General features: G+C 43.8%; 1 protein-coding gene across 1 annotated transcript in view; it reads left to right on the top strand.

Annotated features, from left to right (window-relative positions):
- Positions 1–23,695, top strand: part of LOC104023110 (E3 ubiquitin-protein ligase rnf213-alpha-like) — a 61,036-nt gene that overhangs the window by 3,736 nt on the left and 33,605 nt on the right. Inside the window, exons 6-30 of the mRNA XM_087757956.1 lie at positions 1,491–1,554; positions 2,152–2,191; positions 2,521–2,586; positions 2,700–2,876; positions 3,505–3,716; positions 4,406–4,689; positions 5,219–5,424; positions 6,305–6,478; positions 7,832–8,030; positions 8,907–8,971; positions 9,363–9,558; positions 9,936–10,055; positions 10,153–10,251; positions 10,479–10,607; positions 10,812–11,007; positions 11,799–11,978; positions 13,533–13,664; positions 14,533–15,110; positions 16,134–16,299; positions 16,478–16,695; positions 17,277–17,414; positions 17,943–18,122; positions 19,045–20,515; positions 21,331–21,524; positions 23,124–23,279. Of these exons, the coding sequence (XP_087614082.1) occupies positions 1,491–1,554; positions 2,152–2,191; positions 2,521–2,586; positions 2,700–2,876; positions 3,505–3,716; positions 4,406–4,689; positions 5,219–5,424; positions 6,305–6,478; positions 7,832–8,030; positions 8,907–8,971; positions 9,363–9,558; positions 9,936–10,055; positions 10,153–10,251; positions 10,479–10,607; positions 10,812–11,007; positions 11,799–11,978; positions 13,533–13,664; positions 14,533–15,110; positions 16,134–16,299; positions 16,478–16,695; positions 17,277–17,414; positions 17,943–18,122; positions 19,045–20,515; positions 21,331–21,524; positions 23,124–23,279 (5,640 nt within the window). The remainder of the gene's footprint in view (positions 1–1,490; positions 1,555–2,151; positions 2,192–2,520; positions 2,587–2,699; positions 2,877–3,504; positions 3,717–4,405; positions 4,690–5,218; positions 5,425–6,304; positions 6,479–7,831; positions 8,031–8,906; positions 8,972–9,362; positions 9,559–9,935; positions 10,056–10,152; positions 10,252–10,478; positions 10,608–10,811; positions 11,008–11,798; positions 11,979–13,532; positions 13,665–14,532; positions 15,111–16,133; positions 16,300–16,477; positions 16,696–17,276; positions 17,415–17,942; positions 18,123–19,044; positions 20,516–21,330; positions 21,525–23,123; positions 23,280–23,695) is intronic.

Genomic DNA, 23,695 nt, shown 5'->3' with positions numbered 1-23,695 from the left:
CCATTAAGAAGCCTGAGTATGGTTCTTGCTTGCTTTTCCAAGCTGGTGATCCCAAAGGGATGCTGTGCCCCAGCGCTGGGCTCTGGGAATGTTTTTGGGCTGTAAGAGGCAGAAATAAAAGGGTGGCTCTGACAATACCACAGAGCAGCTTGTACTCTGAAGAGATTTCCATGTGACCATGTCCACTGAATGTCCAGTTGGTTTATGTCTTCAGAATAGTTCTGGAAACTTTTTCTTTGACTTCGCCTTCTTCATCACCATCAGCACAGCAAATAAAATCAGGTGTCTTGCTTCTTTTTCTTCATCCACATAAAACAAATAAAAATGTAAAATTTGAGGTCTGACCTGTTTCGTTCCCATGGAAAAAATCCATTGTGAGAAAACAGTTTGGAGAAAGCCAATTACTGCCAAAAGACCATTTGATTTTGTTCACATAAAAAGTAAAATCTTTACTTGAAAATTCAAGATTTCCCACTGAATTTGTCTTCCTTCTGCTGCTGATCAACCCCACTGTCAAACTATAAAAGTTCTGGTCTAACAGACTGTATTGATGTATTACAGTCTACGAGCAGGGTAAAAACTCTGAGTGCAAGTAAGCCTTCAAATTTCAGAACCTCTTGTGAACATTTGGGCATTACTGGATTGGGCTAAAATATTCTAAGAGCCCAGGATTTCTGTGCTGCCAGTGTTCCTGCTTTGAGAGAAACGATATTAGGCCGTACATTGTTTATGTCTTTTTCTTGCCTGCTCCTGTAGGAGTTATTTCCTGTCCTGGCCACAGCCATGCTTTGTTTTCACATGGTCTCAAATCTTGGAGTTCCTCCAAAAGCCCTTTGGCACTGATGGAGACCTGGACTGATGCAGCACACAGGAGCGAAACTCTAATTATGGCCATTAGTACACATATTCTTCTCCTTTCTATGGCCCAGCAGCCCCACCCCAAGGAGGAGACCCACGCCCAACAAGTCCCAGCATACCAACAGCAGTCTGCTGTGTCAGTGGAGAGGGACCGTTATTTGAGTGCTGCTTCCAATCAAGTGGGGCTATCAGAAACCCAGGACTCCCAGCGTTCAAGGAAGCCAGAACGCCTTCTGAGTGGGAATCACACTGTAACTGTCAAAGAGCAAACTCAGCCATGGCTGAACTCCTCGGGGGGCCCTGAGGACAATGGAAGAGGGCTGTATTTTCCACCCCTATAACATGCAGGATAGCATTGGTCTTTTGGGTATGGGAGGTCACTAGCATGGAGTTTGCAAGGTGGCACTCTGAGGTCACTTGCAGTTATGCTGAGATGCAGCTCTGCTCTTTGCACTCATAATTTGCTGTGTGCAAAGCAGAAGCCATGAATAGAAATATTGGAAGAAAGGCTGAATGGCTTCTTCAGCTCTCCACCCTCCCTGGCCCTGTGCCTCTGGTGTTGTTTGGGCTTTGGGGTTTGAATCATTGCTGGGGGTCTCTTTTTCTTTAACTTTAAAATTTTATTTTCCAAGAAAAACATCCTGAGTCACCAGAGGAGAGAGGAACCAGTGGAGCAAAGCAACTGTAACAGAAGAGGTAACTAACGAGTGTATTTTAGCATTCCCATCTCTGCTCTGATGCAAATCTGATGCTGGCTATTGTGAAGAGCAGGCCTGAGTGTGCAGAGTCTGGCTGGGAGTCGGAGGCTCCTGGCGATGCCACATGTAAATTGTTTGAATGTCTAGAGGTACTTGGCTTGTTACCATGAACTGCCCATGGAGGAGAAAGACCATTGGTAAGAGAGGTCTCAAAACTGATTGCTCATGTAATTGTACATTCTGTCCTTCCACCCATTGCCCCCACCCATAACTCCACCAATGTGGGGTGTGCTAACTATTGTCCTTAGGCCCATTCACTGCCCCCACCCTTGCCCCCAGCAGCACAGATTCCTTCATGTCCCTGTCCCCAGGGAAGCTGTACCAAACATTGGTGGATCTTGACAAGACAGGTAAAAGGTCACCCAACAAGTGGGCTGGGATTATTGGTTCAAAGACCTAGAGGACCATACCCAAGCTGTGAGGATTTTAAATTCAAGAACTTCTCTCCCATTCCCAGCATGCAACTGTCTTCTAGTTTTTCTTGGCTTGGTGTATCTTCTGCTGATGTTAACCCAAACATTCTCCTCACTTGCAGGTGACCGTGAAAGCAAAGAAAACCTAGGACCCAATAGCAGGTTTGTTGATGTGGAAATCTGTGCTGTGGGATTTCCCATCAGACCTCAAGGAGACTGAGATCTGGGAGCTTGCTGGGAAAAAGCTGTCTTTGCGAGGATCTGTAGCTTTAGTACCATCAGGCTACTTTACCCTTAAACTTCTTCCCCCACCAGCAGATGGAGATGGAGACAGGTAGAGGCCTTCCAGGGCAGGAGTTGCTCTCTTTGCAATGTGCATTGGTCTACAGCATGTTGTCTATATCTGAGTTATTCACACAGTGGCTTGATACTTGCATGCAGGCAGCTGGGACCACTGTAAATGCTTTATGGTAATCAGGTTATTTGTACAGGACTGGAAGAAATGATTCAGAAGATACTCTTCAAGCTCCTGTAGCCGGAGGCTGGGAGAAATGCATGTAAGTGTCTGAACGGTGCCCTGAAGTCCTGATGTGGATCAGGTGAAGATGGCAACAGAGTGGTGGAAGGGGGCTTGATGTCGACCTTAGAGTATTTCTTTCCCTTCCAATAGCTACCTGGAGAATCCATACCTGTCCAATGAAAGACTTCGAACAGAAGAAACAATGACCCTAGAGTTTGTTGCTGTAATGTCAAAAAAATCCAGGTTTTCTGAAGAGTCATCCAAGATCTGTGTTGCTTTTTACAAGCAACCTGGACAATACCAGGAATTTGCTGTTCTGAAAAAAAGGTAAAAGTGATACCTAAATGTATGTTGATGTCACATTTTCAGAAAGCATATAGGTCACCCCAACTTTAGGGTGCCAGCCTGGGCTTCAGCTCCAGACAAAGACACCTAAATTTAGATGTCTTTAGAAGTGAGTTACAGTGTTAAGTCTAATTTCTGTAGGTCCTGTGTCAGATCTGCCAGATCTGCATGGAGGTCTAAAACATTACGGAGCTTCTCAAATGTCACCATGTGCCTTGCATGAGAGAAGATGGAGTGAATTGAGTCACCTCAGTTCTGGTACAGTTGCAGCACTCAGCAGGAATATCTCTAGATGTATTTCCTGTTATTTTTACAAGGCAGCTGCAACTTTGGCTAGGACCAGGGTTGTTCACATCAAGACTTCTTACAGTTATTTTTATTTCTCTCCTGTCTGATAAACCTTCAAGCTCAGGTCAGATTATCAAGTTTTTGTCTGCCATTATAAAGGCCAGAGGCATTTTGTCAAACTTTGGATTTTGAATGTGAATGTTGGTTGCTCATTCTTGCTGCATGAACTGATCTGTATAGCCAAAGTCCATCTGGAGTTGAATCTGATGGGAGTTCCTTATGGTATAGTAACTAATTAATATTATTCTTTATTCTGTTCCAGAAAAAAGCTGATCGTGGGCCATGCAATGATCCCCATTTCTGACCTGCAGAGAGGACCAATTTTTTATAAATATGCTATCCTTAATGTCCTCTCAACCGACTCTGAAACGAGATTATATGATTTAGAGCATATTTATGGAATGGACTCCAAGAATATAGAGAGTCAATTACATCGAGTCATAAACATTCCCAAGGAAGAGATCAAAGCAGATGGTAAGTGGTGTACTTTCTTCAAAGGTAGGACTGGGGTGAAGTATGACCAACAAACCCTTGCAAGCAACAGAAGAATATAAGCTCTCTCTTGTTTTGCTTCACAGTGGGGCAGCACTTGCTTCCTACAACAGAAGCATTGTTATTGTGGGGATTTTTGACACATAGGCTTATGGGCTATTTATTTAACACAAACAGATTCTTTATATAACACAAACTATTCTGGAAGAAGTGTTGAAGTTATTTTGCTTTTTCCCAGAATAAACTCAGACCTTTCATTTTTGGGCAAGGAAGAGTGTGTAATGAAGCCTTGAATCACCTTTGCATCTACCATCAGGCTTTCAGTTGCCATTCCAGAAGGGTGCAAGCGAGCTGGAGGTCCAGTGTCAGATCTGCTGCCCTGTATAGATGTTTTGAATATGCCAGGATGACTCAAAAAAGTAGTAGACACCTATTGTTGGGGTAATTGAATCAGCCATGGGCTATGGACACCAGGCCCATCTAAAGTGCGGGTGAGATATCTAGGGCTGAATTTAAATATGCATGGTGAGTTTTGTGCATTAGTGGCTTAGTTATAGCTCAGATGGGCTTGGCATTCATATAAAGCAATTGGTATCATTAGCTCTGGGCCAGTTTAAGACTCATCCTTTATAGGTTTGAAGGTTCATTCACAAACCTCAATTCCTCCCCAGAAACATGGACCATTTTTGAAAATATGAAGTGCTATTTTCCTGGAAAAAAAAAAAAATACTTGCCTTCCTTCAAATTCTGGTCTTCAACAACAATGCCCCAAAAGTCAGTCAACTGTGGTATCATAGAACACCTTGCAGATGAATTTTGCCGGCCCGTCAAGCTCCAGCAGGGCTTTAAGAATATAGAAAAGAAATTGAAGATCTACACAGAGACCTTCAAAATCTATCTCGGCGATGCTGCAAAAGGCGAACTCTACTCTCCAACTAATCTTACTGAGCAAGTGGTAAGTATATACCAAGCCAAAGTAGTAAGCAGTTTCCAGGTAGACAGACCCCTGAAGAGAAATTTCTGCAGCTACCTCTAATTCCACAGAGGGTTCTGAACCACAGCCAGAGAACATGAAAAGGCTGGACCTTATTTTCATTGCTTTTTCCAGTTTCTGAGTTGGACCCAAAGCCTGATGAGGTCAAAAGAGATTTTCTATTGGAATCAGACCCAGATGGTGTCATTTGTAGAACTAGCTTTGAGGCTGGGTCATGGAAAGACTACCCTGGTTTTGAGAATCCTGCATGGAAAAAAAGAATTTTGCATGCAGTTATGTTCTGGCTTCAATGCCTCATGTTAAAGTCTAAACTTAGATTCCCATTTGACTTATTTCTCAGGGATATGAACCACAGGTAGGATGCAGTTTAAGGCTGCGGACACCTAAAATAAAATTGGCACACTGAAAAATAACTTTATTTTCCAGCTACTCAAGTAAAATTGTCTTATCTATCTTGGTGAAATTCCCCTTCCTTATTCTCATTGTCCAGTTGCGTGATAACATGATAAAGTTCATGGACAAGATCATTGGACACCTGGAGACAGAGGAGCATAAAGATGATGGGCTGCTTTTTGCTTTACACACCTCACATTGTTATAACATCTCACTAAGCAAACAGGTCATTGAAAAGGCTGAAAAACTCATCCAGGACATCGGCCCATTTCAAGGCAAATTCAAGCATCTGAGAGGAAAGAGGTAATTAAAAGTGTCATCCTACTTTCTTGAGTTACAGATCCTTCTGTAGTCATTCAGTTCATTCAGCCATTTTCTCTATGGAGCAATTATGTGAATACAGAGGTAGAATGTGTTCCCCCAACACACTTTCCCCTTCGCTTCAATGCTTCCTAGCTGTATTTCCGCCACTGGCTGCCATAACCTGTGCAGCCTGTCCACTCTGCCAGGTCCCTGATGGAAGGAGAGCCATAGGCCCTATTTTTGGCAGGGATTGGTTTGAGATTCAGGCCCTTACATTTGTGCACATCTATAGGTGTCTGGGCTTCTGTTATAATCTTTGGAGATCCAAGACTCAGCTGGGCATCAGTGTCATTTTAGATGCCATGTGTTATATCACCAAGCCTCCTAATGACAATTTGACAGGATTACTGTCTCCCAGAAGTTCTGGTTTATATCTGAAAACCCTGCAGGTCTGTCTTGGATGTCCCAGACATCTCAAATAGAATTAGACACTTTGCGTAGACAGCTGAATTGAGCCCTACAAAAATGGATATATTACACCACAAAGTCAGATTACGGTATTCTGTCATGCTCTTTTGATATAACCTATAGCATTTGAGTTATTTTTCTTTTTATTTTCCTTTGTGACATAAAACTTACAGAGGGAGACTGTTTTGGGAAAGCTGGGGTGGAATTCATTTGTTGTACATGAATGTCTGCTGATAAGGTCTCTAGAACGAAGCTCTCGCTCTCTCTCACACACCTTCGTGAATCTACATGTTGGCAAGATGAATGCCATTGGGTTGAGGGGAAAGCACACAGCTCCCACTGCCATCCTAGGAGGTGGTTGTGGGAGCTCTGACCACTGATGGAGATTTTTGGTGGTTCTCTTTCTTTTCAGCAATTACATTTCATCTGTGAAAGAAATTTGCTTAAGTAATAAAGGCAACACCTTGTGGATTTGGCTGATTCCATTGCTGTATGCAATCACAGAGAAGATGGAGGACCGCTTTTTTCGACAAACCATTCCCTTACAACATTTATTGGAGCTGAGAAATGATGAAGAGAAGCAGAGGTAAGTTTGAAAGGGAGAGAGTATCAAGGCTGGGTCAGGGAAATAAGTTGTAGTACTGTTACAACAGGATCCACCTAGCTAGAGAGCAGCTCTGTGGAAAGAGACCTGGGGGTCCTGGTGGACAGGAAGCTCAATATGAGTGAACAGTGTGCTGCTGCGGCCAAGGAGGCCAATAGGATGCTGGGTTGCATCAAAAAGGGCATCACCAGCAGAGATAAAGAGGTCATTATCCCACTCTACTCAGCGCTTGTCAGGCCACACCTGGAATACTGTGTACAGTTCTGGTCCCTGTTATACAAAAAAGATGTGGACAGGCTGGAGGGGGTCCAGAGAAGGGCCACCAAGATGATCAAGGGTCTGGGAAGCCTGCCGTATGAGGATAGGCTGAGAGAGCTGGGTTTGCTCAGCCTTGAGAAAAGGAGGCTTAGAGGTGATCTCATCACCATGTACCAGTACTTAAAGGGGAGCTACAAAGAAGATGGAGACTGCCTTTTTACAAGGAGTCACATGGTGAGGACAAGGGGTAATGGGTACAAGTTACTCCCAGGGAGATTCCAATCGGACACGAGAGGTAAATTTTTCACAATGAGAACAGTCAATCATTGGAATAATCTCCCCAGGGAAGTGGTTGACTCTGCTACACTGGACACGTTTCAGACTCAGCTGGACATGGTGCTGGGGCATCTTGTCTAGATTGTGCTAGAAAGGTTGGACCAGATGATCCTTTAGGTCCCTTCCAACCTGGTATTCTATGATTCTATGATTCTATGTTAGAGTAATTTTTCATTGCTTTTGCTTGTGGACTTTCAACCACCAGAAACTCCGTGTTTCTTCCCTGGGATGCAAGTCATTGCCTTTCTCATACACCCTACTTCTGCTCTGGCCTCTTAACTAGGAGAAGAGGAGGGTGTTTGAAGGCGAATTGGAGGAAGGGGAAGACTGAGCTGAGGACTGTGCAGTCTCATTCAGACAGCCTGTTGGGAGTGGCCTTAGGGAGAGAAGTACCCCTAGGTCCTCATTTGGGCGTTCTTTCACAGGGAGAAAGGTGGACTCATTCCAAAATATCCTATCTGCAGGCAAACTGGACAGGGAGCAAAGGCACGTATGTGCACTCACACAAGAGTGTTCCAGGACTGAAAGTCTCAAACACAGCATTTCTTCTTTAAAAGCCTCAAAAAGAAGTGTTACTGTGTAAATTCACTTGCTATAAAATCCCAGATATCCCATTCAGTGTCCAGCCACCTCTTCTTTAAGTCCAGTGCCACGTTTGCCAGCCACAGGAGCATATATGATGGCACAAAGTTCCTCCTGATGCTCCAAAGTGCATCTGTTGTTGACGGTTCATTTTCACAGGAAAGTCCTTGCAATGATAAAGATTCACAAGTCATTCATTGAAAGCTGCTCTCCACTGGCAATGACAGTCTTGGAGATGTTGGCACTGAAGAATTTCACCAAGGCCTCCCTACTCCAAATCAAGCTTCCACCTCAGCTCCTCCTGGATACTGTGTACCAACGCATCGTTAACGTCGTCTGTAAACCATCCCAAGTGCACGTAAGGCAATCAGACCATACACACAGTAATAGATCAACTTCTTGTTAGTGTTTCTTTCTTATGTTATGGAAAGTTGTGCAATTTTGTACAGGTGAGCCAGAAAGTCTCCCTGGCTCCTGAAGAAATTTTCAACAAATCCAAAGGGGTGGAGTCATAGGAACCTGGAGTGAGAGCTCAATACCCATGTTTTGAGAGAAGTGGCAAAAGAGAAAGGGCAAGGGGATCTTATTGGGGCTTTGGCCTTCTTGGAAAATGACTAGCAAATGCTGTATTGAGTGAAGTTTAATCAGAATCTTTAAGCAATTTTTATATCCTGTCCCCAAAAGCAGTACCCAAAATGAACATCGTGGGGATCAAGCAATTGGAACTTTGTTTAAAGCTGGAAAGGATGAAAGAAGGAAGTTAAAGTTCTAACTTGCATTTTTGGGGGAGAGATTATTTTTAAATCAAAATTGGACTTGTTTGTGGGAACCTACTTTCTGTCATTCTCACTTATGCTTTAACTAGACTGTTGTAATATCCTCTGAGGCCCTGGAGAGGAATTCCACTTAAGATCTACTTCTTGGTGCTTATTATAGGGTTTGCCCCCAACAAACTCTGATTTGTACTTGAAAAAAGCTGAGCAAAGCCCTCCCACACCATCCTCTGAACTCTAAACTTCTTGGAGACAGCTGGCTTCTGTGGGATTTGAAGTGATTGTTTTAATAGGAGCTAGGTCTGCCTGTCCATCTGGAAGAGCCGGGTTTTTTTGTTTTTTAATCAAACATTGGCAGAAAAAAATTCTCTGAAGGTTTTACACTTACCAGTTTTCATAGGAGACTGCCTCAGCTCTCAGAATGGATGTGTTTTCACAGTTGTTTTTTACTCTCTATTCAGGAAGAGGATTTGACTGGAGTTTTGAACAACATTGCTGAAAGGATGGCATTCTGGTTCAAGGACTTGTAAGTGCTAACCTTCTGAGAGGAGAAATACTAGGACAGCTCTGTGGAGGACGTGGGAAGGAATAGCTAGACTTGTGGTTGAGCAGAACAAGGGAGGTTGTAGTAATTTTCATTGTTAGTTGTATGTCATAATCTTTTAAACCACTCTGGGGCTGAGGAGTACCATGTGGGAAGGAGGTCCACAGGGGCATCTGTCCTGTCAGACAGTCTGCCTCCATCTCATGTTGTCGGATTCAGCTCCAAATTCAGACACATAAGTGGCTCTGGTCATCTGAGACTGCACAGCATTGTCCAGCAAATGAAGGACAAGCTCAAGGTTGTGTTGACTGTTTTTTAAATGCTATTGTTAGAATTAGCAGAAGAGGTGTATAGTGCTTTTCTATGTCCACAGGTGCCTGCCAGGGGAAACAGAGCAGCTGACGAAGCCCACGAATAAGGAGGATGTCTTGCCATGTCTGAATTCAACATATGCTTTGCTTTCATTTTCCTTAAATCATTGGCATGCAGTGCCACTTAGCTTGATAATGTCACTGCTACGGATACTTGACATGTTTGCTGCAAAATCACATGAGTTGCAAGCAAATCAGGTAAAAACAACACCCATAGCTTTCAGGAAGACATACACCCATGTCTTTTAGCTGAGAAGGGCCAGGAGTTCAGGCTTGCTTCATTCAAATGTGGCCAACTACAGGAGTGACAGCAGAGCATGTGGCTACCTTTCTCAGTTACATATTCTAACCTTGTCAGAATTTGTGCTGGGGCAGATGAGAAGGGTTTGCATGGACAGAGAGGTGCAAACAAAGCCGGTAGCATCTCAGAGTGTGCCAGCCATTTCTCTTCTTGGAGGCCCTTGATAGTTGTGAGAAGGACTTAATTTTCACTCTGTACACAGCAGTTAAGCATCAAAAGCCAGAGGGAAAATCTGTCTCTCCTTGCCAATTCTCTCTTTTTTTTATTTCCCAAGGAATATCAGCAGTTTATCTCAAAAAGGTTCAATGAGTTTGCAGGTTACATCAAGAAGTGGCTGGAAAAATCCTTGCCTAGGCCACCCATGGAAAACAGACAGTTCCTGGAAAACATCCATGTGAGTAGCAAGAACCCACACAAGGGATGACCACCCACTCTGGAAAGTGTGTCTGTACCTTGAGGTCCAGTTGACCAGCTTTGCTTTTCTGCCACAGGTGTGGCACGAGCTATTCTTGTTTGAGATCCTCTGTGTGGAATGGACCCAGAAATGGCAAAGCCTGATACACAGCATAGTTGAAAGGTGGCTGGAGAAAGTAAGTTACGGTTACTTAACTCCAAGGAAGGGGGTGATGCTCAGACTTCTCCTGACCCCAGGATCCTCTGTTTTGTCCCAGTCAGTGTCTAGATGATGGGAGATGAAGCAGCCCGCTCATTGCTGGTGTAGAGGGGCATAGAGGGCATCTCTCCCCACCGTGAGAACCCAATGATATTTGACAAGGCCCCAGAAAGCAACTGCAGCTTAAGCATTTCCTTCCTGCAGGTAGATGGCAGAAAACTTCTGGACTTCTACTTGGAATTCATGAAGGAGGACAAGCGTTGGAATACAAATCTAGAGAGCTGCTTTACAGATTGTGTGATTCAAAGGATTAAACACTTTGAGAAAAGCGAGGTACAGAGTTCCTGTCTAAATGCCACCATCCCTTCTTGCACAGCTGGGAGTTTCTACCTCCTGCCACACCGAGCGGACCCACTTTGCTAGCTATGCTTATTTGGCCTGTGGTGGGTTAATGGAGTGGAAGAGGAATTTTCTGTAAAGGTACAGGTTTTGCAAAGCTTATTTACAACTAAGAGGAGACATTTCTTGTCCTTACAGGAACCCATGTTAGGAACAATGGTTTCCAAAGTCCTCAAGACAGACAGGTCAACTGTCGGGAAAGTGCTTTCTGCTGTTGTTGAGAAAATGTTCTCAGACAAGATGAGCATGTTGGAAAAACATGTTGACAGCACAGGCCCAGTTCTCAGAGAGGTGCTCAGCTCTTCTGTGGTCTGTGATCTCCTCTTCACTGTCAGTGAGTTTCCCACAGAGTGGTTTTTTTAAAATTCTTGTTTTGGACGTGAGCTTTGATGGGCTGTAAAAGCCAAGCAACATCTGATGCACATATCACTAAAATCCCACACCAAACAAAATTCAGCCATGGAGCTGAGTGAAGTTTGCTATCAACACCTTTCTTTTGCTGGAAGGGAATACGAGGTTTCACCAGCTCTGTTCAAAGATCTGCCAAGTTTGTTGCCAACACAAAATGGAAGACACAAAATATTCACATATCCTGGAAAAATTATGTTTCATTTCAGAAACTAAGAAGCATCTCAATTTCTTTTTCCAGTTGAAACAGTGTTTTGTTGCACATTCATGGGAGTTGTTTCATTTTTTAAATGAATGATATTAAAAAAAATTACTCTCTGAAAATGAAAAAAAATAACAGAAATTCTAGTTGTGAAGCACCCTAGAGGTTTGTCTCCTGCATGAAGGATGAGTATAACAAAAGCTAGGCCAGGGTCCTCAAAAGATACATTTTGGTTTTCATGTACCTGAAACAACTGAGAAATGCTATTTTACATTGACTGAGAACAAAGCAACATTTTTCCCATATGCTGGTGTTGGCCTCTTAATTGGAAAACAACCAAATCTGTGCAGTCCACAAAGGTGGCTGTAACAGATCCCCTTGCTATTCATGGCTTGGAGGCAGGGAGCTGTGAAGCTGCTAACTCTTCCTGAGGATATATGTTAAAAAGAAATCCAGTGGGGAAACTGCTTCTGTTGAAAGCACTGCTCTATCACTAGATTTCATCTATTTTACAGAAAAATCAGAGCACAAGCTTCAAAATCAGATTAATGAAAAAGCAAAAATCCTGCTTTCCCAGTTTTCCAATTTTTTCTGCTTTTTGAGGCGTCAAGTTTTCTCAGGAGACATCACCTGCAACATACTGTCCATCATCTTGCAGTATCAAGTGCCATTTCAGAATATACTGTGCGTCTGCGGTAAGCTCACAGTTTCCAAATTTATTTCCCAAAACAGTAGTTCCATGTGGTGTGTTTTCCTATGCAATGCAGCAAATAGAAAATATATCTATTGGAAAGGTATCTAAAATACAAAGAAAACAAAAAAATCCTCTGCAAAAGAACAAACACAAAAGTAAAAAATATAAAAGTTGAATACAGGCGATATTTTTAAGTCCTGTTAACACTATGAAGGACAGAACACAATATTCTTCTGTACAATGGATAGCAACTAAAATATTGCAGTGTTCTTAGGATTTATTTATAGAATTTTAATTGTGTTGTTAGAATCATAGAATGGTTTGTGTTGGAAGGGACCTTTAGAGGTCATCTAGTCCAACCCCCCTGCAATGAGCAGGGACATCTTCAACTAGATCAGGTTGCTCAAAGCCCAGTCCAACCTGACCTTGAATGTTTCCAGGGATGGGGCATCTGCCACCTCTCTGGGCAACCCATTCCAGTGTTTCACCACCCTCATCGTAAAAAATTTCTTCCTTATATCTTGTCTGAATCTACGCTCTTTTAGTTTAAAACCTTTACCCCTTGTCCTATCGCAACAGGCCCTACTAAAAAGTCTGTCCCTGTCTTTCTTACAAGTCTCCTTTAAGTATTGAAAGGCTGCAATAAGGTCTCCTTGCAGCCTTCTCTTCTCCAGGCTGAACAACCCCAACTCTCTCAGCCTTTCTTCATAGGAGAGGTGTTCCATCCCTCTGATCATTTTTGTGGCCCTCCTCTAGACCCGCTCCAAGTCCATGTCTTTCTTGTATTGAGGACCCCAGAGCTGGACGCAGTACTCCAGGTTGGATCTCACCTGAGCGGAGTAGAGAGGCAGAATCACCTCCCTCGACCTGCTGGCCGTACTTCTTTTGATGCAGCCCAGGATACGGTTGGCTTTCTGGGATGCAAGCACACGCTGCCAACTAACATCCAGTTTTTCATCCACCAGTACCCCCAGGTCTTTCTCCACAGGGCTGCTTTCAATCCCTTCATCCCCCAGCCTGCATTGATATCAGGGGTTGCCCCAACCCAGGTGCAGGACCTTGCACTTGGCCTTGTTGAACCTCATGAAGTTCACATGGGCCCACTTCTCAAGCTTGTCCAGGTCCCTCTGAATGGCATCACGTCCCTCAGGCATGTCAACCACACCTAGTCAGCTTAGCTTAGTGTAGCATTTTTAGTTTTCCTGTTGCTATTTATGCTGGTTACACAATAATCTTCACGGTCACAGGCCAGTTTCAAAATCTGCCTAAATTTTACAAAAACCTGGAAGAAATTTCTTCCAAATTCTTCTGCAATAATGAACTTCATCCATGTGTGTCAGAGTGTTTTAGACTTTGGCAGTGATCACATCAGAATGGCTCTGGATCTCTGCTTCTTTTAGATCAAGTGACACAGCCCTTGTGCAAAATCAAGTATGCTTTTTTTAATGGCAATTGTTGTTTCCAGTAGCTCTTCTCTCTCTCTGCAAGTGATTTTCTCAAAAATCCTTTATATCTGAGGTCTGGGTATGAGGGGCTTTTGTTTTTCTTTCCTCAGATTCCTCTGTCTCCAGCTGTATAGCAAGAGTGCTGGAAGTCAGAAGGGAGGAATATGAGCAATTGGAAAAGCAGAAGAAGCAGAGATACTCATTTTTGCATCTATGCAGCAGCATAGAGCATGTGATAAGAGGTACCATCCCATTCTATTTGAGAGGGTGGGATTGCCTATGTCATTCTTGAATGGGGAGCTGTCTCCTAAAATAAAGAGCTGGTAGCAAATCCTCCAGGAAACGGTGCTGCATGACTGTGTAGTGGCAAGCAGTAACTGGGAGAAGAGACTAAGCAGGCAGCTCTTTAAGAAAAAAAAGGAATGGGGAAAGTCTGGTAGGAGTTTATATATGGAAGGAGTTCAGAATAGTGGGAAGATCTGTTTCATGGGGGAAGATTAAACAGTGCCAGCTATTTCATTTTTCTAAGAGATACACAAGGTTGGATTACCTACTTTGACAAATGTTTGTAGGGGGAAAGTGCATTTCAGACAGGAAAAACAATTTCAGACAAGATCTGGGACCTGTAAAGAGAAGGGCAGAGCTAGCAAAAGGGAGCAGAAATGTATATTGGTTGGGAAGACTCACCCAGTGAGCTCTTCAGGCTGGACAGTGGAACATACACGTCCCAGCACTGAAGTTCTCGGATTGAGTGCAAGAATCAATAGAAGTGATTCTCCTGTTGGGGTGGGCCAAATGGTGGGGTAAGTCTCCTCAACCTCTACTTCAGGGCCAAGTTGTTTTCTAACAGTACAGACACTGCCACAGTTTCAAGGCCATGGTTTGAAGGCTCCCTTCCTCATTATGGAACAATTGATTTTGCCTACCATTTGTTTTAGTGTTGGTCTTGGATTCAGTTTTTCCCCAAGAACTTTGCCAAAACCAACCAAACACACACACACACGCCCCTCTTTGGTGTTGCAGTCAGGTTCAGAATATTTCCATGCTTAGAGGGTAAGTGTCTTTCTAGCTGGAGAAACTCACTAATTTTTTTGTTTCCACCTTGTTTAGTGGATGTAAGGACTGTGAAGAAAAGCATCGACAAAAGAGGAATTTTTAAGGATCAGACGTCTGTAAGCAAATTTTCTGTGAATGGCGAGAAGAAAATTCCTGAATTGCACCTCCTTGCTAAATACACTGACATGCTGGAAAAAATTTATATCTTAGAGGAAAGCAATTATTTTCAGAGACTGTGGAAGCAAAAAGCAGAGCAAATCAAACCCACAATCCCTGAAGGGAAAATTCTCTTGATAGAAGATGTGCAAGAAAACATTTATAAGCCAGCCATTGCTGACTTTCAGAGTACGTATCTGGCCCTCAAAGACTTTTCCATCACCCTTGGAACTGTGCAGAGCCATTTTGAGAAGCAGTTAGCAAATGAGAGTCAACTCACAAAGGAGTTTAAAATGATGGAGATGAGTGAAGGGAAAGGGAATGGAAAAGCTGCCTGGATAGATGCTGCAGTGGAGAAGATTAAAAACTACCTGACCCTGTCTACAGTGGTGAAGACTGCCAAGATGATTGATGAACTGCGGAAGACACTTGATCTTAACGGAAATTTTCAGATTCTCAATGACCTAACAAAATATGTATGTAGAGCACACGTGGATATCTGGTTTATACTGAGTGCTCTTGTGGCTTTTGTGTTGGCAGGTCTGAATGGGGAACCTCTGCTTTTGTGTGTCTTAACTTTTAACTAAATCATACTGGACACAGTGGATGGAATTTTTCTTCTGGAATATAAATTTCACTGTTGTAGCAGTTTCTCTTTTAGCCTGGCACCTTTATAGTGGAGTAAGTGGAGTCAGGAATGGGATTCAGCTCATCCTTAACCAGACTCCTCGTTGTCCGCAAATGAGCTCCCAGTGCCATTAGAGATGCCCAAGGGCATCTGAGGCCCTTGTGTGAGGCTGATGGATGCAGGCATCTGTGTTTGTCAGCAACCAAATTCTGCATCAAGTGATTTGGAATAGACAGGGAAGTATTATCTTCCCCAGCCTCCATGGAAAGTTTCTGGCAGAACCAAGACTTAAAAACTCCAGGATTTAAATAACAGATCCCAACCTAGTATTCTCTACCAACTCCAGCAACTCTTAATTTGGCTTCCACATGTTCTTTTTTGCAGATCTCCAAGCCTCGTTGCTCCAATCCTGTATAAGCTAAAATGTTACATTGTCATAACCATTCTATTATGGTTGCAATGATGGGGCAGCGCGTTGGTAACTCCCAAGGAGCAGCTGGATGTTCTGTAACTTATTGTACTTTGGATAGCTTTCCATGTTTTGAACGGGTTTCCCCAGAAATTTAAAATTGGAGCAGATGTTGTAAATTTTGTGGAAAGGTCCTTTTAGTGATCAGGACTTCAATGCAGATGCCAGATAAGTTTTATATCATAACTCTGTGCCTCTGCTGCAGGGTCTTGTACTGAAATAACCAGACTGGGTTTACGAAATAGATCAGATGAGAGGAATAGAAGTCTCTGGGAAGCTTGCCCTTTGGAAAAGACCCTGAATGGCTGATGAAACTTTGATGTGTGGGGCGGAGGCAGAGCTTACCTTTCCTCTTCTCTTACCAAGGGACACACATCAGTATGTCTTGGGGTTTTTTTTCAGGAAGAGCTGGAATTCAGGAATAAGAGACTTGATTATATGACTGAGGACTTAATGAAGGTGAAAAATAGTTTGAGCAACCTTCCAGAAGAGATGCTGGACTTTTTGAGGGAACTTCTTGAATGCACAAGGACAGGCTTTGTCTCCTGGATCAAAACCATAATAACAGGTGAGTTGTACTGGGATGTAATAGTCATCAGACAAGAGAGGCAATAGAAGGGGATCAGTTAGTCCCTACTTGTCACAACAGCCAGAGACATTGTATGCATCAACTATGTGAACTCCTCAACTATGTGTTTCATTTTTTGATTTTTTTATTTGGTTTTGTTTTGGTTTTTTTTTTTCAGACAAAACAGAAATACCTGTATTTGTAGAGCTGGCATCAATTTCCGCAGGTGAAAATGACATAGATATTGACAAAGTGAGGTTCTTCCGTGATGCCATGGCTGCTTCAGCACCCATTATATATGATCTGAGACCCACATCTGGATTTGAACAGTTCTCTGCAGCCCTGTCATTAATCAGCGAAGCCACTGCAAAAGACAAGAATCTGCCCAAGAAGTTGGTGAGTCTATAAATCCCATGTTCCAAAATTACTTGGACTTGTACTAGAAGAATGAATTGCCAAAGTGTGGTGTCATGCCCTAGGGGAGTCAAGACATCCAAGTGGGCATAGTGGATATGACGTAAGACCTATGAGAAATCCATGGTGTCTGGGGCTGAAGTCCAGTTGGGTCACTTTAAATAAACCTCACATGCCTATGTGAGGGCAAATGGAGGAGACCCATTAGTTGTCACATGCAGAAGAAAGTGAATCAAATGCTCTAGGAAAGTCTAGTCTAGCACTGTCTTGCATAGTCCTCTCCACAGAAACAATAACATCCTACTCAGGGTACAATTTAATTGACACCCTTCCTCCAAATTGCCATAGACTGGCAGAGAACAGCAGCTTCACAAAATACTTATTCACTGGCTTTGGCTTTCAGAAAGCTGATAAGATAGATGCAGATTTGGGTGCAACAGCTGTGCTTTGTCTCTTCAGGCACAGCAAGCACAAGAAACCCCACTCTTACCAAAATTGTTCTTACAGAGCTGCCAACTGATTATTAGGTTTCATTCTGTCATGTTGTTTTTTTTCTTTAACAGAAAGATTCTTGTGATAACAGAGAGTGGATACAGATGGTTCATGACTCTCATGGCTCCATAGAGCATTCCTCAATCTCTCAAGCCAGAGTCATCAACAGTAGAGGGATTTTTATCATCTCAGCACCTCAAAAATTCAAGGTAACCATTCTCCATGCTTCAAAGAGTGATTTCCAGGGGATTGTTTCTGCACAAAGAAATTAACATTCTTGAAATCCATTTCCAAGGAGTATGTCAGATAGCCAATAGATCTTTAGTCAGATTTGAAAGGAGCACAACCTCATGTCACATTTTCTATTAAGCCTTGGTCATTTTCAAGGCAAAACAGGGGGGGATTTGTCCCCAGGGAGGCAAGGAAGCAATATTTTAATACAAAAAAGAACTCATCTGATCACTAAGAAAGTAAAAAAAGGAAAGGGAAACATTTAAAATGAGAACTGCCACTCCATTGTTCAAGGAGAGTGGTGCTTGCAGCATACCCTGAAAGAGTGAGCCCTGCACAATAGAAGAGGGAAGGAATGATCTGCATCTTAAGACATGGGAAAACTTGATGTTTGGCTGTGATATGCATGGATGTACTACTACTGTTCTTGAAGGCCCATTGCACAAGGATAGGGAATTGCGCAGAGAAGAGGCAGAGCAGGGCTGATCCTTTTACCTGCTTTCCAGGCTGCCCTTGAGGACTGTGTTTCAGTGCTACTGCCGAAGGATACCACGGAGGAAGCATCTCAGACAGATCAGAAGGATAAAGAATACAGCCTGGCTCAGCTCACAGAGCTCCAGAACAAGCTTATGTTGATCACCACAAAAGCTGAGCAAGGCAGAGAGGAGGCAAACCGCTTCCTGGAGGTAAGCCACAGTGTAACACCAGTCTGTGCTTGGAAAAGTGTCTGTAAGGCTTGGGTTTTTTTGCTAGAATTCTTTCATGGACACTCATCCTTGACCTTCAGCTCTGACTTTTCAGGAACAGAGGTAGCAGACTCCCAGATCTCATGTGTAAGGCAAATTACAAATACAGCCATTCCCTTGTAAGGTGATCGTGGAGTGTGTAGAAGTCTGACTCTCTGAGGTCTTGGCCTCACCTGCATGTTAATGATGTGGATATCTCCACCCAAGCAAGCCATCTAAGCTCCTGCTGCGGTGAATGAAGAGGAAAATCCAGGGGTGTGATAGAGGTCACCCCAATGTGGGCACTCACCCCAAGCCAGATGCTTCACATACCAAAAATGCCCTTTCCTTATTTCCTATACAAGTTGTTTATTCAGAAGGTGTTTGAAGTGAGGCGTTCTCTTACGCACCTGAGGAACCACTTCAACTTCTTGCTGTCTGATCAATTGCAGGGAGTGCAGTGCTTCAGTCAGAGATGAAGGAACCTCACAAGGGCCAAATATCTCAAAGGTGGTGATTCTGAGGGTGGGATACAGCTCATCATAATCTTTAGGGGTGGGATTTGCTTGCTACCTGAGACAATGGAGCTGTCCTCCCTCTACAGACCTTCTTGCCCCAGTAGACATGTACTAGTTACCATGGAACCTGTATTTTTGAAAAGTAGTAGAAGTCTTCCAGGAAAATGTGCACTTCTAGACCATGTCCTTGGCCAAGGAATGTATCCTGAGAAGCAGCTGTACGTAAAAATTGAGCCAAAGCCATTTTTTTTGTTTGTTTAACAGGTTTATAGATCTTTGGAAGAAAATGTAATGTGAGAAGTATTCAGTAGTTGTTGAAAACACATGATAATCCATTTCCTTATTTTGTCTGTGGCATGTTACAGATCCTGGAAAAAGTTCAAATGATTGGAAAGTTGTACCTGCAGCTTCTCAATGTTGGTAATATCCTCTTCATAGACTGGAAGGCTGACATCTACTGCAATCCCCAACACAAAGTAAAAGTTTACACAGAATTTGGAATTGCTGGCATCCTTGTTCAGAGCACCAGACCCGTTCTGGAGGAGCTGGATGGCCTTTGCAAAGCATTGGAGCACTGCCTGGTAGAGTGGAAGAAATATCTGGAGACTCAACGGGACACCTACTATCATCTCAACCTGTTCACTGCACACCAGCTCTTCTATTTATGTAGCCAACTGGCCAAAGCCCACAATAGTGTAATAGAGCCACAGATTCTTAATATGCTTTCTGTCATAAAGCATGACATTAAAGCAGAAGATATTAGAAAAGCCCTGGAGCAAGCCCTCATGACTCCACTTGACTCTGTCAACACATCAGCAGGAGACAAGGAGTCTGTTACCTGGCATGACTATGTCATTCGTTTTCCCCAGCTCATCAAAAGCCTGGCTGAATCTGGCTACGATACGTCAGTGGCAAAGGCAGCCCTGCAGAGCTGCCTTCCAAACTCTGACATTACAGAGCAGAAGCTCATGAATTTTGCCTTTGAACAAGGCGATGACAAGGAAGAGGTTGAAAATCTGAGCAAATTATATGATGAGCAGCGAGAAGCCTTTCTGCAGAAGTCAACTAAGTTTAAAAAGAAAAACAGAGGTGTTGACCAGGCAACTTTTAGCACCCTTGCAGAAGATGAACTGGCCACCTCCTTTGAGAGTTTGCCATCCATCTATGACAAAGTGAATATGCTCTGGGATGCTTATTGTAAGAAATTCACTGGCCTTGTGTCAGACAAATACATCAGCCTGGATGTCTTCGGTGAAACACTGAAGCAATTAGCAGCTCTTGAAACCACATGTATCAAGAGAAGTTTACCAGTAGGCCTTGAAGCCAGGAAACCTTCTCTAATCATGTGTAAAGAAGAGGAAATGTTACTCTACATGCTCTCCATTTACAAATACACTGAGACAGCACCTCTCCCAACGTATGATGAGGTCCTGGTGTGCACACCAGACACAGAGGAGGAAGAAGTGGAGCTGATTGTTAGGAGAGCTCTTTCGTCTGATTCTCAAAACCAGAAAATCTACTGCTTGCTGGGTGCTGAGAAATTAGTGTACAAAGTTTCCAAACAACTGGAGTCCCACTTCTTCCGCTTGCTGCAATCTTCTACAGTCCCTGACTACAGGTTCATTATCTTTTGCAATGCCAAAGTTCACAATTCTTATGTTATCACAGCCTTCGACACCTACAAAGTTACTATCCCATGCTACTCTAAGACAGAAATCCAGGCATACCTGAGCACGCATCTCAAAGTGCCTTGCGGGACAGCCCCTGTTGCTCAGGCCTTCGAAGAGCCCTATCAGCAGAACATGAAGTTCGTATTTTCAAATCAAGCAGGAATGGGTAGGTGTTAGTAGTCCTACTGTGAGTCACGTCTCAAACCAGGAGGCCTTGAGAGGAACATGGTGTGCAATGGAGAGCCCTCCACGCTCCTCACATGTGTTTAGTTTTGGTTAGTGAATTACAAGAGGGATTTTAGGCCACCTGGAAAGAGTCCAAAGGGGAATGACAATGCAGTCTAGAAAACATGAGCTTTGAGGGAGTTACAGTTGTCCAGTCTGAAGAGAAACAAATAATGGTGTGAGACTCTGGGAAAGAACAAGAAACAAGACTCTCTCTATAGGATAAACTAGATCATAGGGATGGGAGTCAGCTGCCTAAATAAGGCCAGGTGTCTTCTGAAAGACCATACACTAGCCCAACTGGCCTCCACCTGCCATTCCAGAATGGAACAAGTGTTCCGTAGGCCCTTTGCAAGCCTCAGCAGGATGTCTTGTGCTTCATACCATTTCTGAAACCTTTAAAGACATGTCTCTTTGGACAGTAAGCTTTTCTGACATTTTGTAGGGCACATCTGAGGTAAGTTGATCAGGATCCAGGCCTTCTGTCTATGTTTGTATTGGTAACCTCAATGGGGCTGGAGTTGGGGCATGAGTTCCATCTTGCAATGAGCCATACTGCTAAAATTGTGAGCACAGACTTGGAGGTTGTCCCTCATGTGACTGCCATCTGGTCCCAGGTATTGTTCTGAAGAGGCTGTTGAGACATGGCCACTCAGTTTGGAGGGAGTTCAGATGTCTGGAGGAAGACTGTCCCATGCCTGTGAAAGGGCAGACTGATTCTGACGATGAATCCTGGCCATCTCTTCTGTTCCTTAGGGAAGTCTCTCTACGTGGAAAATACCGTCCGAAAGATCCGTGCCCAGCTGGGTGATTTACCAGTGGTTCACAAAACCATTAGGCTGATGGAGTCAGAGATTGATTTCCAGTTCCTTCTGGAGGACCTACTCTCTCTTGAGGAATACCCGACTGAAACTCAGCCCACCGTCTTCCATATTGATGTGTCACCAGTGGTGAGAGTCTTTGGTGGTGGAATATGGAGTGTCCAAGACCTCACAGGTTTTTTTAGAGGAGGGTATTTGCACAGCCTCTTGTTCTGGCTTATTCTCATCTACAGTAGTAGCAGCAGGTGCTTCAAAGTTAAAGTGAACAAGTTCTGGGTACAGTTTGGAAGCTCAGGTGGCTGCATTTGCCTTGTTCCATGCCCACAGGTGGGGAAGCTGTGTAAAATGGGTCCCATTTCATAAAAGCAATCTTTCCTCATACAGTGGTATCAATCAGAGTGTAGGGCACTGGAGGATGGCTGAATTCAGACCAAGTGATCAGACATAGAAGCCCCCATAGTAGGGAAGGCACACCGCTGGACCTGTTGTTTGCAAACAGAGAAGGATTTGTGGATGATGTGATAGCTGGAGGCTGTCTTGGGCACAGTGATCACAAAATGATAGAGGTTTTGATTCTTGGAGAAGTAAGGAGGAGGTTCAGCAGAACTGCTACCTTGGACTTTCGGAGGGCAGACTTTGGCCTGCTCAGGAGCCTGGTTGATAGAGTCCCTTGGGAAGCAGTCCTGAAGGGCAGAGGAGTCCAGGAAGGCTGGACATTCTTCAAGAAGGAAATCTTAAAGGCACAGGAGCAGGCCATCCCCATGTGCCGAAAGACGAGCTGGCGGGGAAGACCGGCCTGGCTGAACAGAGAGCTTTGGCTGGAACTCAGGAAAAAAATGAGGGTTTATGACCTTTGGAAGAAGGGTCAGGCCACTCAGGAGGACTACAAGGATGTTGTGAGGTTATGCAGGGAGAAAATTAGAAGGGCCAAAGTCCAACTAGAGCTTAATCTGGCTACTGCTGTAAAAGACAATAAAAAATGTTTCTATAAATACATTAGCCACAAAAGGAGGGCTAAGGAGACTCTCCATCCTTTATTGGATGTGGGGGTAAACATAGTGGCAAAGGATAAGGAAAAGGCTGAGGTACTCAATGCCTTCTTTGCCTCAGTCTTTAATAGTCAGACCAGTTGTTCTTGGGGTACCCAGCCCCCTGTGCTGGAAAACAGGGACAGAGAGCAGAATGAAGCCCCCATAATCCAAGGGGAAATGGTTAGTGACCTGCTACACCACTTAGACACACACAAATCTCTGGGGCTGGATGGGATCCACCCAAGGGCACTGAGGGGCCTGGTGGAAGTGCTCACCAAGCCACTTTCCATCATCTATCAGCAGTCCTGGCTAACGGGGGATCTAACGATTTTCCAACCTAAACAATTTTATGATTCTATGATTCTATACTCAAGGAGAAGAAGGGGTGGATTCTCCATCTCACATCCAATCTGGTACCTCTCTGGAAGGGGCTTTATTTAAACAAAAGGTAGTGGGCTTAGGGCAGAAGGTGAATCCAGATGACCTAGTCCTACCTCAGAAGGCTGTAGAGCACCAAGTATCAGATCATATTAACAGTTACAGCTGTTTCAGTGTGGACTGGAATAGCAATCCTGCACAAGAATGGGAGAGAGGCTGTAGCTTGGCTTCAGGTACTAGTACCTGCCATGGGTAGTGGAGTAAGTGTGTTTTGACAGACATTTCCTTCACTAATTTTCAAATGTTTCTTCCCTGTCAGGTGTCAACAGGTCTTTACCGGCTGCTGATTGAGCTATGCATCCTAAGACACATCCAGAGTCCCAATGGCTTGGTCTGGAAGTGCAAATCCTCTCATCTTTACTTGATTGAGTGCCTGGCAAAAGGGAAAGGTGTTAGCAGAACAAGGAAACAAGAGGTATTGCTTTGGGGATGGTGTGCTCAGGTCAGAGGAGTAGTAAGGGAGGATGGTAACATAACTAGGTCTGCACCTGCAGTAAATCTGCTAAAATCCAAAGTCTCTTTTAAAGGTATGTGTAATTTAGGGTCTGTCTCTCCAGTGGAGTGATGTCTCATCTACATAGCAACAAGCAGTCCCAGCATGTGTCCACTCTGGAAAGGAAATGTAAGGTGCTGTGCGGGGTTTGGGGTTGTGCGGGGTTTGGGGTTTTTTTCCAGTTCATTCCTGGTATAACATAGACATCTCACATATTAAAAAAGTAATAAAAGTCTCCCATATGAGAAATGAGGGAGGACACTCTAAAAGAGGAAATTAGGGATGTGACGGAGAATTAGAACATCCTGAGTGGCCTGGAGAGGGTGAATGGGGAGCAA

This window comes from Nipponia nippon, unplaced genomic scaffold (genome assembly GCF_047370975.1).
Source record: "Nipponia nippon isolate SJK-2023a ecotype South Korea unplaced genomic scaffold, ASM4737097v1 scaffold_2, whole genome shotgun sequence".
Taxonomy (NCBI): domain Eukaryota; kingdom Metazoa; phylum Chordata; class Aves; order Pelecaniformes; family Threskiornithidae; genus Nipponia; species Nipponia nippon.
This window is presented reverse-complemented; position numbering and strand designations above follow the sequence as displayed.